The sequence below is a fragment of the Tyto alba genome, unplaced genomic scaffold (genome assembly GCF_018691265.1).
Source record: "Tyto alba isolate M040663 unplaced genomic scaffold, T.alba_DEE_v4.0 Super-Scaffold_7, whole genome shotgun sequence".
NCBI lineage: Eukaryota > Metazoa > Chordata > Aves > Strigiformes > Tytonidae > Tyto > Tyto alba.
In genome coordinates this window covers 43,648,450-43,662,097 of record NW_024881328.1, presented here as the reverse complement: position 1 = coordinate 43,662,097, position 13,648 = coordinate 43,648,450, and the positions used below count along the sequence as shown (strand labels likewise).

The 13,648-nt window shown below is 51.5% G+C and overlaps 1 protein-coding gene across 4 annotated transcripts in view; it reads left to right on the top strand.

Annotated features, from left to right (window-relative positions):
* The first annotated feature begins 2 nt into the window (after window positions 1-2).
* SLX9 (SLX9 ribosome biogenesis factor) overlaps window positions 3-13,648 on the top strand; it is a 59,687-nt gene continuing 46,041 nt past the window's right edge. Inside the window, exons 1-2 of one of the 4 annotated variants that reach the window (XM_042783916.1) lie at window positions 3-32; window positions 3,528-3,636. In XM_042783916.1, the coding sequence (XP_042639850.1) occupies window positions 18-32; window positions 3,528-3,636 (124 nt within the window). In that variant the 5' untranslated portion in view covers window positions 3-17. Of the gene's footprint in view, window positions 33-2,006; window positions 2,356-2,626; window positions 2,702-3,527; window positions 3,637-13,648 lie in introns of those variants that run through there. The other 3 variants (XM_042783915.1, XM_042783914.1, XM_042783917.1) reach the window with 3 other exon arrangements.

Here is a 13,648-nt window from a genome sequence, read left to right as displayed (position 1 = left end):
ACGTTTCTGAGCCCTGGATGAATGCTCCAGAGGTGAGTGTTATTAAAGAAGACAACAGAGCTCTGGCCCGGTTCCATCGCAGCCAGACGCCGGGTGTAGCCAGGAAGCAGCGTAGCGGTGCTTGCTGCGGGGCGGGAGTGTTGGAGCAGCCTTCGCCTGGCTGGCGCAGAGTTCGGAGGGGATGGAGCCCCGGGGACCAGCCTGCTGGGAGCTGGGGTGGATGAAGCTGGGAAAGCTGGTGGGGCCTCCTGCCAGCGCCGCTGATTGCAGATCTGGGGGAAGGAAGTGTGCTCGAGTGAGATGAGCTGTCGTAATTTTTCCTTTTGTATTGCCCAAGGCCTTTATCAGGCTGCTCTTTTCAATTATTTCATTGGGTTCGTCAAATCACTCTGCTCCCACTGACAAAAGGTGGAGGGGTGGGGGTGGGAGAGCTAGGAGCCTCCTGACCTGGAGCAGCAGGAGCAGAGCAGGTATGCCATGACTCCTTGTAGCCCAAGGCTGAAGATCACTGCCTTACTCCCAGCTCCTCCCAAGCTGTTCCTCAGGTTCTCTTGCAGCTTTGGCCTTGGGCGGACATGCACAGCAAAGCACTATCCCTAACAATTCCCAAGGGACCCTTCACACATCCACCTGGCCCCTCCAGCATAGCAGTGTGGTAGCTCGTTAGTCCTGGCTATTTACTACACGTATTACCCAATGAGTAGTTACTCTTACGCTGTGTCTGTGCTTCCACAATCGCACATGGGACAAGATGTCCGAGCAGAAGCAAGCCAGGCAGCATTAGGACACTGGTGTCCAACCTCTCCTGCTCGCTACCCCCACAGCCAGCAAAACCCATGCTCCTTCCACGTCGGCTTCACCTGCTTGAGGTTTTAATCTTTGATACTGCCTGGTTTGGGAACAACCTTCATTTTGTACAGGATGTCTTTTTGTCTCTACATTTTATTTCTCCTTGTTGTTGTTTCAGCCTGCTGCAGGAGAAGGGGGTGGGCATCCTTTGGAGACACGTATGTGCTTAGTCGTAGCACCTTTGCTCCCCAAGCCAACTGTAAATATTTTAAGCTGTTAAACATACATTCTTCTATTTTCTTTTATCCATCTTTATTTTATTAGTTCCCCTTTTTATTTTTACTAGAGTAGATTCTGTTTCCCCCTGCCACCGACTCCGAGACCTTTGTGGTTTTTGCAGGATGCCCCTGAGCAGCTGGGGTGGGGAACAGGGCATCCAGATGTGCGTCCAGCTAGGCACTGAGCCGTTGCTCCCCGAAGTTGTTGATTTTGGTGATCAGAGATGTCATTTTGGTGCTTTGCTCCTGAATGACGCTCACCCAGCCTACAGCAGTGTAATGTAAGTTTTCCCGGTGTTATTTTCCAACCCTGACGAACATTAAATCTTCCCTGGTGTGTCCCGGCCACCACCATACTCCAGCTGAATGAGTGGCACAATGGGAGTGGGCGTACGGGGCGGCTGTGGGATCTCCATCCTGAGAGATATTTTTTTTGTTTTCAACCTTCTAGTATTTACATACGGGTACGCTTGGTCATGAGGAGGTGCCTGAACTGGATGTTTTTAAGAGCAAACCCACTGTGGTTCCCAAGTCTGGAGCCTTTTATTCCCTTGGGGGGGGGCGGGGGGAGAAGCGGCCTTGTGTTTCACACCTCCACGCGAGTGGCAAGGTGCAGCTCCAGCTGGGGCTGTTCTGCCAGGGCTCTCCCCCTGGGTCTGTGACCGCAGCGCCACGCCGGCTCAGGCGGTATTTTCTGCTGTCGCATAATAATATGTGTGATTTGTTATAATTGCGTAATAACGTATAAATAATTCCCGGCGGGGAGTTTCAGTATCCTGTCCTACCGTGGCATCCCGGTCTCTGGGTACAGCGCTCTCATGAGGCCTCAGCTCCCCCACGGGCTTACACCGGACTTCAACAGCGTCAAACCCCTGGGTTTAAGCCAAGCGCACCGACCAACCCCTTCCAGGAGCCACCTCCGGGCAGGCTCCCTGCCCCTGAAGGCGACTAACCCCCCGGGAAGGCGGCCGCCCGCCGCCGCTGGAGCCGCCACCATTACGCTCCCCGAGGGAACCGCCGGCGGGGCGGGCGGCCTGGCGCCGGGCTGGGAGCCGCTTCCCGGGCTCCTCCCGGGGCCGGGGGGGGAGCTACCGGGTCCCGCCGCGGCGCCGGGAGGCGGCGGGGCGGGAGAACCGCGGCGCGGCCCGGCCCGGCCCCTTCCGCTCCGCCCGCCATGGTGGGGAAGGCCAAGCGCCCGCGGCTCCACCGCGCCGCCCCTCGGGCCCGGCCCGCCGGGGACCCGCCGCCGCTCCCGGGCCCCGGCGGCTGGAGCGCGGCGGCCGGCAAGGTAGCGGGGGGGGCGGGCGGGGAGCGGCGCGGCGACACGCGGGGCGGGCGGGCGGGGGGACCGGGACCGCGACCTACCCCGCAGCCCCGCCGGGGCCTCGGCGCCGCCTCGGAGGCGGAACTGGGGAGCCTGGAGCTTCGGGCCGCCAGCCCACGGGCCTGTCGTCAGCCCCCCCCCCCCCCCCCCCCCGCGGCGTGTGGCGGCCGCCGTGGCCGTGGGCCCCCGCCGCAGCCCCCCGGCGCGGGGCCGGGAGCGGTGTGGGGGAGGTGGCGGCGAGGGACCTGCTGCGCCCCGGCGGGGCGAGAGGCGGCCCGGCGCGTTCCGCAGGCCTGGCGTCGCGTTTGGGGTCAGGGCAGGCGCGGGGCGGGGGGTGTGTGTGTGTGTGTGGGAGCTGTCGTTTCACACGCAGACATCGAGCGGGTCTGGGCCGTGGCTGGTGTATGAACGCGCGGTTTGGGTTCACGCTGGGTGCACTCCCCCCAAACCCCCTTGCAGCAAGGACGTGGAACAGCAGCCAGCTGCTTTTAGGGCACCCGCAGCCCTCCCCGTGAGGGGGGAGGAATAGCCTGGTCTGTAGACAGGGGGTTTTGCACCCCTGCAAAGTTACGCATCGGCGCTAGGAGATACTGCTGGCTAAAATAGATGCTAAGCCAACCAGAGAAGCAATTGCGAAGCTCAGGGCTTAGGGAGGTATTGGATGCTTGAAGGAACTAGATGTTGAAGATTTGGTAAGTTACTAGTGGTCACTGAATCGGCTTAATGTCCATTGATTTAGGATTTGGGCCCCTAATCTGCTCGTCTGTTGCTTATCTATATTGTTATGTACTTACATACCTGTAATAAATCTCGCTTTTCCTCAGGATGCTGGTCACAGTCTTCCTAGGAGTAATACCTGAATTCACTTGAGTGAGGCAGGGTTGAGTTCAGGTAGAAATCTGCTAGGACTATAACAGTCCAAAATGTGACTTTGTGAAACTTCAGTCTGTGTGGAAGAGCCCGGGGGGGGCCTGGCCAAGGGGGGTGGCTTACCTGGAGAGAAGCACCCACACACTACCACCTCAGTGTGCACCCTGCTCCTGTCTGGATGGGACTGGGTTTGATTGTTTTTTTTTTAATGAATGTTGCCTGGTGGTGTTTGTACTGACTCCTGCTTAATGTTTCTTTTTGATAAGGACTGGGACTTCTCATCTTCTGGTGTCTTTGCCGGGCTGAAGATTGACCCTGATACTCTAGTGAAGAAGCTTGACTTGGACTCCAGAAGCATCATTTCCTCCAGAACAGGTTTGTTGTTGTGTTTTGAATGAGTGCCATGAGTCACCAGCAAAGACACTGGGGACTGTATTTGCAGTGGCTGTCAGAACAAGCCCAGGAGCATGGAACCGAAACATAGCTTCCCGTGTTCCTTCAGGGCCTTTTCAAAGTGGTTTCTGTTTCAAAGTGGTGTCCTGGTGGGACCAGAGGGGCTGAGGGGACAGCAGAGCCCGGCTGCAGCCTGACCTCCAGGCTTCCTCTGCGGCTGGTGTTGCCTCACCAGCAGCTGCCCTTCATACTCCCCCCCTGTGTTTTGTCAGCAAGTTGCTTGTTGTGCTTCAACAGAGCTTTACCCACAGCAGCCGGACTGTAGCCAGTTCTCTCCTCCTGCCTTTTGCTGTTGATAGGTCCCTGGCTCAAGGACTGCTGGACAGGAGGGTCCTGCTCACCAGGGAGAATGGGGAGTGAGAGTGCTAACAGGGAGGAGATGATAGAGGTGTTTGTTTTCAAGTCCTGCAACAAGGAAATGCTCCCTTTAGCTGCTTGGTGGCAGCCAGATCTTTATATCTGAAACTGGGCTTCACCTCTCTGTATGGAAACTGATGGCACAGCAATCTGTCCTGGTGCAGAAGATATGTGTGGCTCCCAAACACCTTGTTTGCAAACTGAATTAATTTCTTCTGTCCACGCAGATTCATACTGCTGCAGTGACTTTTTCATGTCCAGGGCTATAAACCAACCCAGTAACCCCCCAAGGGCTACTGGTTACCTGAGCAGTGGTGAGCTGTAGCAGCCATAGCCCATCGGTCACATTTGGTCACAGTGAGGGAATGGGAGAGTTTTGTGAAGACACATTTGCTGGAGATGCTTGCCCTCTGCACAGAAACCTTTGTGAAATGTATTGTTTTCAAAATGCTGAGCTCATTGTTTGGAACTTTCCTGGGAAAAGGACGTGTGCATGTGTGTCTGCATGTGAACATGGCCATCTCTTTAATTAAATTAGGCAGTGTGTTGTTGAAGGCTGTCAGCCTGCAATCCTAGTCTTTCAAGGCAGGCTAAGGCTGTACATGTCTGGTTTATAAATAGACCTGTGCTGCTGGTCCCTGTGCAGTGCTGATAATGCAGATGTGCGGTGCCTGACTATGTTTAACCTTCTCTCGAGGCTGCATACTGGCTTCCTGCAGACAGTGATGCTCACCCCGGTGCTTTGTGCTCCCTTGCACTTTCCAGATGATCAGCTAAAAATAGCTGTTCATTTGGGGGCTCAAAACTGCAATTCAACAAAGCAAAAAGTGATTTTTTTTTTTTTTTTTCCAATCTTCCCAAGCTGCTGCGCCCTTTCTTCTTGTATCACTCTTGGAGCCATGTGGAGCCTTTTTCATTATGGAAATCAATTCATTTTTTTGTGTTAATTCAGTGAACTGTAACTAGGCTGTGCATACAATGGCAGACACCCTGGAGTTAGAAAAGAGACTGTAGACAGAAATGCTTTGTCTCCTGGAACCTCTGGTCAGCTGAGAACCCCTTCAGCAGGGAATTCAACTTTACTCCAGCCCTCCCCCCTTCCCTGCATCCCCACCCCCCCCCACCCCCCCAGCCATAGTTTAGTGCACAGGGCAGGAGGGTAGGATTCTCCTACATATTGCTATTTTAGGATTTAATAGCAAGACAAAAAAAGTGTTTCTCTCCCACTTGCTTTTCAAGCTCTGAGAAGGTCGAGTTGGCAGACTGTAGGTAGGCTTACTCTCTCTGTCTCCGGTGATTTTCGAAGCTGAAGAAGGTTTTTCTTCCGTCAGGGATGCTATGTTGAGAAAGCTGGTATATTTGTCCTCCCAGTGTGTGCAGGAGCAGGGGTGCCTCACATTGCCTAAGATTGCTTCACATTATCTAAGATGGCTGATATCTCTGTGTTTTCTGTTCCGATCTGGCCTTGTGCTGTGACACTTTAGGGACAGCCAGGAAGACTTCAGTGTAGGCTTAAAGAGGCCTGCAGGGCATGAGTGAAACAAGGGAGCTGTTACAGGGCTTGGACCTGGCAGGAAACACTCTGCTGGGTTACCAAGCCGATCTGGTAGCTACAGGTTTTGGCTCTGTTATCTCTCTTCTTTAGAGCCTGCATCCCTCTGCTTTTGGAGATGTTGTTCCCAGAAAGCCAGTATCTCACTTCATGGCTGGGCTTCCATGGCATTGCAGCTTGGATGAACGTATCTCCATAAGATGTTTCTGGGTAAAACATTTGACCCTCCTACTACTGTTACGCCTCTGTTCCTTTTTCCACTGGGGCTTTTACATTATGCCTTGGTGCTTGAACTGGGGGACCCAACTTTTGTCTTGACAGAGCCCAAGCACCACAGCTGTGTGAGCCACAGTGCTCTCTGCTAATTTGGAAGCTGTCAGATGTGGAGCTGGCCCAGAAGGATACACTGGGGTTGAGAGAGCGCTTGTTACTGGAAAAGTAAGGAGGAAGAGGTGAAGGTGATGACATTGGCTTGCAGTGCCACCTGTCAGCAGGACCACTCACTGTTTAAGAGAGGAGAGTGGCTGGCTGGATTAGCAGAAGACACCTAGAAATTCTGGTCTCCTCAGGGAATGGTGCAAGGACAGCAGTTACTCCTGGGCCAGTTTAAGGTGGTGGTGTAGGGGGAATAGCCAGCCAGGCCTGCTCTTGTGGGGCTGCCTGGAAGACTTGGAGGGTTCTGGACCTCCCTTTCCGTCTTGCCTCTTTGTCCTTCTCTAACAGGGATGAGTAGGTAACAGTGATGGTGCATCTTCAGCTGGCTACTTCTCTCAGGTTCCTCGGCCTCCCTCTCTGCCTTCTATGCCTCAGATGTACTTTCTGGCTCCCCACTTTCTCTCTGTCCATCCTCTGCCTATTTGACGTGCTTGTGTGGTTCCTTCCTCTCTCCCACATTGCCTGGGCACTCAGTGCAGCTTTTGCAGATGTTATTTACCTTTTGTCCAGCTGTGAAGGTACCTGTGCTTGTGACAAAATATTCTGCTTCATTTACTCTGGAGAAGATGAGGTGACTCTTGGTTCCTGTCATCTTTTTATTCTAACACCAGGAGTTTAAAGAGGTAAATGAGGACTGTTAGTTGAGCAGCTAGAGGAGATGTGTTTCGCTCTGCTCTTAGGTTCCGATGTCTGCCCTGAGCTGACTGTGCCCTGACACATCCCAATTCTTCTGAATGCTTTAGATGTGGGAGGTGATGGAGAGCTGAAGAAGCAAGCTGCAGAGAAAGGCAAGTGCCTCTCTGAAAGCCTCAGCTGCTGTTAGTGATTGGGGCTAACATCTGTAGTAAGGATCATCTTTCCCAGCCTGGCCTGGACAGACTTCTCTCAGGGTTTGTGTTCAGCTTTGTTGTCAGAGGATCACTGCCTGCTCCTCATGTTCCTAGTTCCTACGGCAGGTTTCAGGTTGCCCTGTCTTCATTCAAAGCAGCCTGCAGAAGGATGGGGAAATGTGTAAGCGTGGGCCTTTGGTGCGGTGCGGGGAAAGACTGCCTGTACTGTGGGGCTTTAACAAAGACAGTCAGGGCAGCTTGGGCAGGAGGCAGAGGGGTGGCATTGCAAATTCACTGAATTATTTGGCATACCTGTAAAATCAGCTTATAGTGGCAAATGAAGAATAACCCTTGTGTATGGAATTTTTACACTGCTTCACTCTACAGGTCTGGTTTCTTCCAATTAAAATCTAGTCTGAGGAAGAGCTTGGAATTGGGTTAGATTTTAGAAGATACCAGCTTGGAGCTCAGCTGTGATCAAAAAATCAAATCGGCTGTTGGGGAAGTAGGAGGAAAAGAGAATGACCTGGAGAGCGTTGTTATGTTCCATAAATAAATCAATGATACATGTAGCAATTTCATGCCATGCGTGGCCTCTCATCTCAGAAAAGATGTAACAGACCAGCAAATGTTCAGAGAAGGGCAGCAAGGCTGTTCAGAGGCCTGGGATGCACGTTCAGTTGCTCCTAAAGCAAGAGCCCCGCGCTCTTCAGCGTGAGTGAGGCAGGGTGTGATGGAAGCCTGGAAGCTGCATGGTGAGGGAGGTGGGTGCTGTCTCCTGCCATCTCCTCCACTGCAAACCTGGAAGAAGGCAATGACGATAGCAGATGGTAGACACGCACCTGAACAAAGGCGTTTTGCACCTTGCAGGGCAAATTCAGTTCCTGGGCTCTGTGTCTGTGTGTGGTGTGAGCACTGGACACTTCTGTAGGTTCAGACAGGTGCTGTACGGATTGATGGAGGTGGACTGGCAGGGTTTCTTAAGGCAAGGACTTGTCTGGTTTAGGATGTGCAGGTGGAGTGTGGCGGGTCTGCCCTTGCTGGGTCTTGGGTGGAGAAAGGGAGGGATATTGAAGCCTGGAAATGGCTTGTAGTATTGTCACAGAACTGGGGACAGGCTTCCCCTGCTCCTGAGTGGTGGTCCTAAATCCAGTGAGGTCCCTACGTGCAGTGCAGAGAGGTGGCTGGGGGGCTCTGCGGTGGCTCAGGCCACTGGAATGTGCAAGCAGGGGACAGGGTCTGCCATCAGGGCAGAGTGGGACAGCTGGGGCAAGAGGAGGGCTCAGACCACGGCTGCGGGGCTGTGTGATGTGGTAGGGACTTGCTAAACAACAGCAGAGCATGGCTACTTCCACGTGGTGGAAAGCTTCAGCTGGGAGACCTGCTTTGATGCACTGGAGCCAGAGGGATGCAATCCTGTAGGAAAGCAAACCACCATCGTGGTGGGGCTCGGGGGGCTATTGCCTGTAGCCACCAGTGACAGGAGACCCCTCTCTCTACTTCTTTTTCCCCTCAGTTTCCCTCAGTTTAAGTGACCAGTTTTTGCTGCTCTTTTGAGTGTGGTTATTCTGAGGGATCAAGGAGGAGCACGATATGTAAGTTGGAAAGTTCAGCATCTGTAGTAGGGTTAGTATCGGTTAACATCTGTGATTGTGTGTGCTGGGGCTGAAATGAGATGGAAAGAAGCCCCTTGTTCTGGGAGGATAAACTGGTGGTGTTGGTTCTTGCCAACCGAAGGCCCCGTTTTTCTGAGGATTTCTGAGGATTCCTGGTGCATCTGGTGGAGGCAGGGTATCACAGTATCTGCTACCGTCATGGTAATGGTCTCAATGCTTCCCTTAGATACAAGGCTGATTCAGCATGCTTGTTGTGATCGGTACAAGGTATAATTTTAGGCTGTTCTTGGCATCAGTAATTCCTGCAGCATGAGAAGGACAGGGTGAGACTGTAATAAAAAATGTTACCAAAATGGAATTGATTTTACATGAGTCTTGTATGTGTGGCAATAGAAAGCCAGTGGTCTAAAATCTGTAATAAAAAATGTTACCAAAATGGAATTGATTTTACATGAGTCTTGTATGTGTGGCAATAGAAAGCCAGTGGTCTAAAATGGAAAGTATTTTAATATGGGGAGCTCTGAGCAATGTCATACTGTGAAGCAGACCTGATGCAGTTACTTTCTGCTGCTCTGCTTCTTGTCTTTAATCATTAGCTCATCTTAACACCAGATTCCAGATGATTTCCACATGCTCATAGGTAACAAAATCCAGCAACATCACTGTGAACGCTGGAGTTAAGTCCATGAGTTAGTTGCTTGCTGAATGATTGCTTCCTATCAGTGCAGTTTATTTAGCCACTGATGTAAGGTAAATCAAATGTTTTGCCATAATCTAATCCATGCAAGGACCTCTGTTACTGGTGTGAGTGAATAAATGTCATCTAGGTGAGCTTCTGTAGCACAGCAATCAAATGTTTCCAACTAAGTCAGGAATAATGTCCTGTTGTATGGGGGGGGAGGGGTGTTGCCTTTTTTTTTTTTTTTTTTTTTTTTTTCTCTCTAGCTTTCCTTCCTCAGTGTTAGCTCCTTGAAGCAAGGGCCTGTTCAGGTGTGGCTCTGGCGAGCCAGTTTCCTGCAAACGTCTCTTTTTTTTGGAGTGGATGATGAACCAGTTGTGGAATGATATGAACAATTGGACTGGCAGCTTCCTGCTTTATTTTCAGCTTCTCCAGAAGGGGACTGTGACAAGATGTGTTGTCGAGAAAGCAAAAGTGCAATGACAGCAAGTGCTACCACCTCAGAATTGCTTGCAAAGCCTTAGCTTGTCACCTTGATTTCTGAGGTTGTGTCAGGAGTAGCTTTTCCTGCAGATTGTTCTAGCTCCTCCTGTGCCCACTGGTGAGCCAGGAAAATGTGAAACATAGATTAAAACTATTTGCTGACTCTGGTTCTGGACCAGTGCAGGGTTCTTAACGATACCATAAGGTCTGTCAGAGGGTATGTTTAGATTGTTCATAAAGAAGACATTTTCTTATGGTGAGGGTGGTGAGACACTGGAACAGGCTGCCCAGAGAAGCTGCAGATGCCCCATCACTGGAGGCATTCAAGGCCAGGTTGGACGGGGCCTTAAGAAACCTGGTCTAGTGAGAGGTGAAAGGGACGTTGGACTAGATGATCTCTGAAGGTGTCCTTCCAACCCAAACCGCTCTGTGAGTCTATGATTCTATGCCGAGGTGGTGGGCACAGGGTGACACAGGCCATTAGCCTAAACAGAGATTGTGCTGGGCCTTGCTGTTGCTGAAGCTTCAGTCTGCACATTGTGATACAAAGCTATAGGGGAGTTTCAGGCATGCATGCTGTAGTATCTCTGACTTTCCATTGCTGTTTTGAGAACTTTTGTCCTCTGATAATCAGGACTGTCTTGCAGCATGGGTTCCTCTGTCTATGGCACAGAGGGGAGCAGAATGAAATTACTGAGCATCTGACAAAGAAGGAAGTCCCTTTTCCTCCTGAAGAAATGTGGGGACTGGAGAGAATAAAATCAGGCCAAGCAAGAACCCGACAGCTTGGGATTGCTGGAGTCTGCAGGCTGTGTATAGCTTTGCTTTTCCACTTTCTTAGATATTCTGTGAGTTCCTTCTGTTACCAAGCCTCCCTCTGCAGAGTCATTGACTATGCCTTTCTGGTTTGCACCTCAGATTCTGCTCTGGTCTTCCAGATTTGCTGTGGCTGTCACGTATCTGTTTCCTTCTCCTTGGGCTCTGCAGCCACTTGTCCAATTCTCTTCTCCCGTTGTAGTCACGCTAACTTCACGTGACGTGATTTGCTTTTCCTGTTTGGTTTGTTTTGTTTTAATGGGTGATGTGCCAGAATCCATGTAAGGCCTCTCCTCTGCCAGCATGGCTGTTCCTGCAGCATCTGGACTCATGGTTACCAATGCAGTGGATCTACGGTTGTGTTGCTTGCAGAATTGCAGCCATGGCCAGTCCCCCATTACTCTTCAGGAGCTTTGACAGGATGCAAATCTTTGTGTCCCACAATTTATTTCTGTCCGTTTGTTAAATTACTGCTTGTTTGTGGCCTTTAAATATTATGGTTCTTCTTCTGTCGTCACCCATGATCATGTTTCTCCTTGAAATGCTCCTGTGCAAATCCTAGAGTTGTGCTGTTGGTAGGAGCATATTGCTTCTGCTGGGAAGATGTTTGCTGTGTTTCTCTGCAGAGCATGGTGTGAGTCTGCCCTCCTGCTGGGTCTAATCCTAGTGCTGTGCACCTTCTTTAGGCAGATCTTTGGTGATGTGAATTGGTAAGAACAGGCCAGAGACATCAGCAGCCTTCCCACTGTGTACGTTTTGGGCCTTTCCTTCGCCTCCTGTACAGGTTCTGCCTGCCATGTCGTGTAGTCCCCTTCAGCTGGGCCTTCCTGGGTATTGTGCAGTGACTGGCCTCATGAAGCTGGAGGTTTCCTGTTTGTTTCGGGGGTTTTTTGTATGTTTTTTTTTTTTTTTTTCTTCTTCTTCTTTTCTGGCATGTTGGAGTGTTTAGCAATTGAAGGATTAAAAAAAAATATATATTCAATCCTCCTTGGTTTAATGAACGCATCCTTTCTGAATATCAGTTTTAAGCCTTTGCTGGTTTCTCTTAATGCGCATTTTGGGGTATTTTTAAATCTGCTTGTGTTGGTCATTTGCCACATTGCTGGTGTGGAAAGCTGCTGGAACTTCATGATTCTGCTGCTGTTGCTTTTCTTCACCATTTAATTCCGTATTGGCAGCTGTCACACCTGTCTTGGGTTTGTTTTGTGCAGAGAGCCTTTCTTAAGCTGTTCCCCACCATAACACTCTTCAGATGGAAAGGGGTGAAAATGGTTTGCTCCACAAGCGGAGGATGGCAGTGAGTGGCCTGTGAGGAGCAGCTGTAGCATCTCCAATGTGTATAAAATGCGACGTGCTGTGCTAGTCCAGAATGACAAGATGTTCCTGCTCCATCTGTCTTTGTTATTAGCTGCCCAGGCTTTGGTCTGTGTGAATTTTGGGAGTGTTGAAATGCTCTTCCTTAAGGTGGTGTCAGAGGTAGCCTATTGGTGATGCCCTGGATGGTGTTGCACTGAAATGATTTTAATATCTTTGAAAATCTCCACTTAGCATGTGGATGGTGCCCTAGGAGGAGCAGCTGTTTGAGTGGCATATGAGCGAGGATTTCTTGCTTTCATGGATGGGGACTGGATATCAGCGTGGCTTTAAAATGGGGCACCCAAGTGCTGTTAAAGGAGCCTTCAGCTATTGCAGCTTGGATAAAGCTCAGCCATGGTCACTAGAAGTTGTGCTCCCAGCCTGTCCCACTCATCTGCTGCCCCTGAAGTGGATGGTGGGTGCTTTTTGTGGTCTCAAGGCAGATGGAGCAGCTCTGCAGTATCCCCTCTGCCTCTTGCCCCGACAGGCTGAGAAGGATACATGCTGGTGGGCATCCATCCTTCGGTAGACACCAGCTCCCCTTCCCTGGGCAGGCTTGAGGGACACGGGGAGGAGAAGAACTCAGGAAAGTCAGCAGCCATTTTTGCAGTTCCTCACTGTATCTTCAGCCACCCGACAGACACAAATAGTGAAAGCGCAGCCACCTTCAGCCCGGAGGACTCTCTCCCAGGGCAGGCATGGGCTGCACACCTCTCCTCTGCGTGCCTCTTTCCTCCCCACCCATGTACCTTCTGCAAGGTGTCCGTGTACTTTTTGTAACGGGCACAGGTCAAGGATATGTCCCGTGCCTCGAACATGCAGGTCTCAGGTCAAATTGCAAACCTCCCTCTACAAGCTGGTGCTTTCTCTGACACTGTGTATGAAAGTGCTTGAAACCTCCAATAAAAGAATTTGCAAGAAAGGAAAAATTCCCAGGAAAGGGGAAAAGCTGGGTGGGGATTAAACAGACAAAGTATACTCTTTACTGCTCCCCTCAGCCCCAAGGTTAATGACTTAGCATCCAGAAATGGCTGCGAAGGACACTCTGTGTGTCTTCATTACATTAACTGGGAGAGTGGTTCCTTTGCCTGTTTGCAGACACGCAGTCCAAAAAGCATTGCCTGCTTCCATGCCTTGAGCTGAGCTGTAACTAGCCCTGTCCGTCACTGTGCCCTGGCTGGCATGATGCACCACAGCCAGAGCCTGAACTGGTGCCACTGAGCAGGAGGAGACTGACCCTGCCAGGAGCCCTCGGTCCCAGCTGAGCACCAACTGGCGTCGAACGGGGGCCAGCCCGGTGCCTTTCTTGCACTGCAGCAGGCAGAGTCACAGAATCACAGAATGGTTTGGGTTGGAAGGGACCTTAAGGACCATCTAGTTCCAACCCCCCTGCCCCGGGCAGGGCCCCCTTCCCCCAGCCCAGGGGGCTCCCAGCCCCGTCCAACCTGGCCTTGAACCCTTCCAGGGAGGGGGCAGCCACAGCTCCTCTGGGCACCCTGGGCCAGCGCCTCACCCCCCGCACAGGGAAGAATTTATTCCTTACATCTCATCTAAATCTGCCCTCTCTCAGTTTGAAACAATTACCCTTCATCCTATCCCTACACCTCCTGGTAAAGAGTCCCCCCTAATCTTTCCTGTAGCCCCCTTTAAGTACTGGAAGGCATCCCGGAGCATTCTCTTCTGTAGGCTGGACACCCCCAACTCTCTCAGTCTGTCCTCATAAGGGAGATACTCCAGCCCCATAAGCATCTTCATGGCCTCCTCTGGACTTGCTCCAACAGTTCTATGTCCTTCTTGCGTTGGGGGCCCC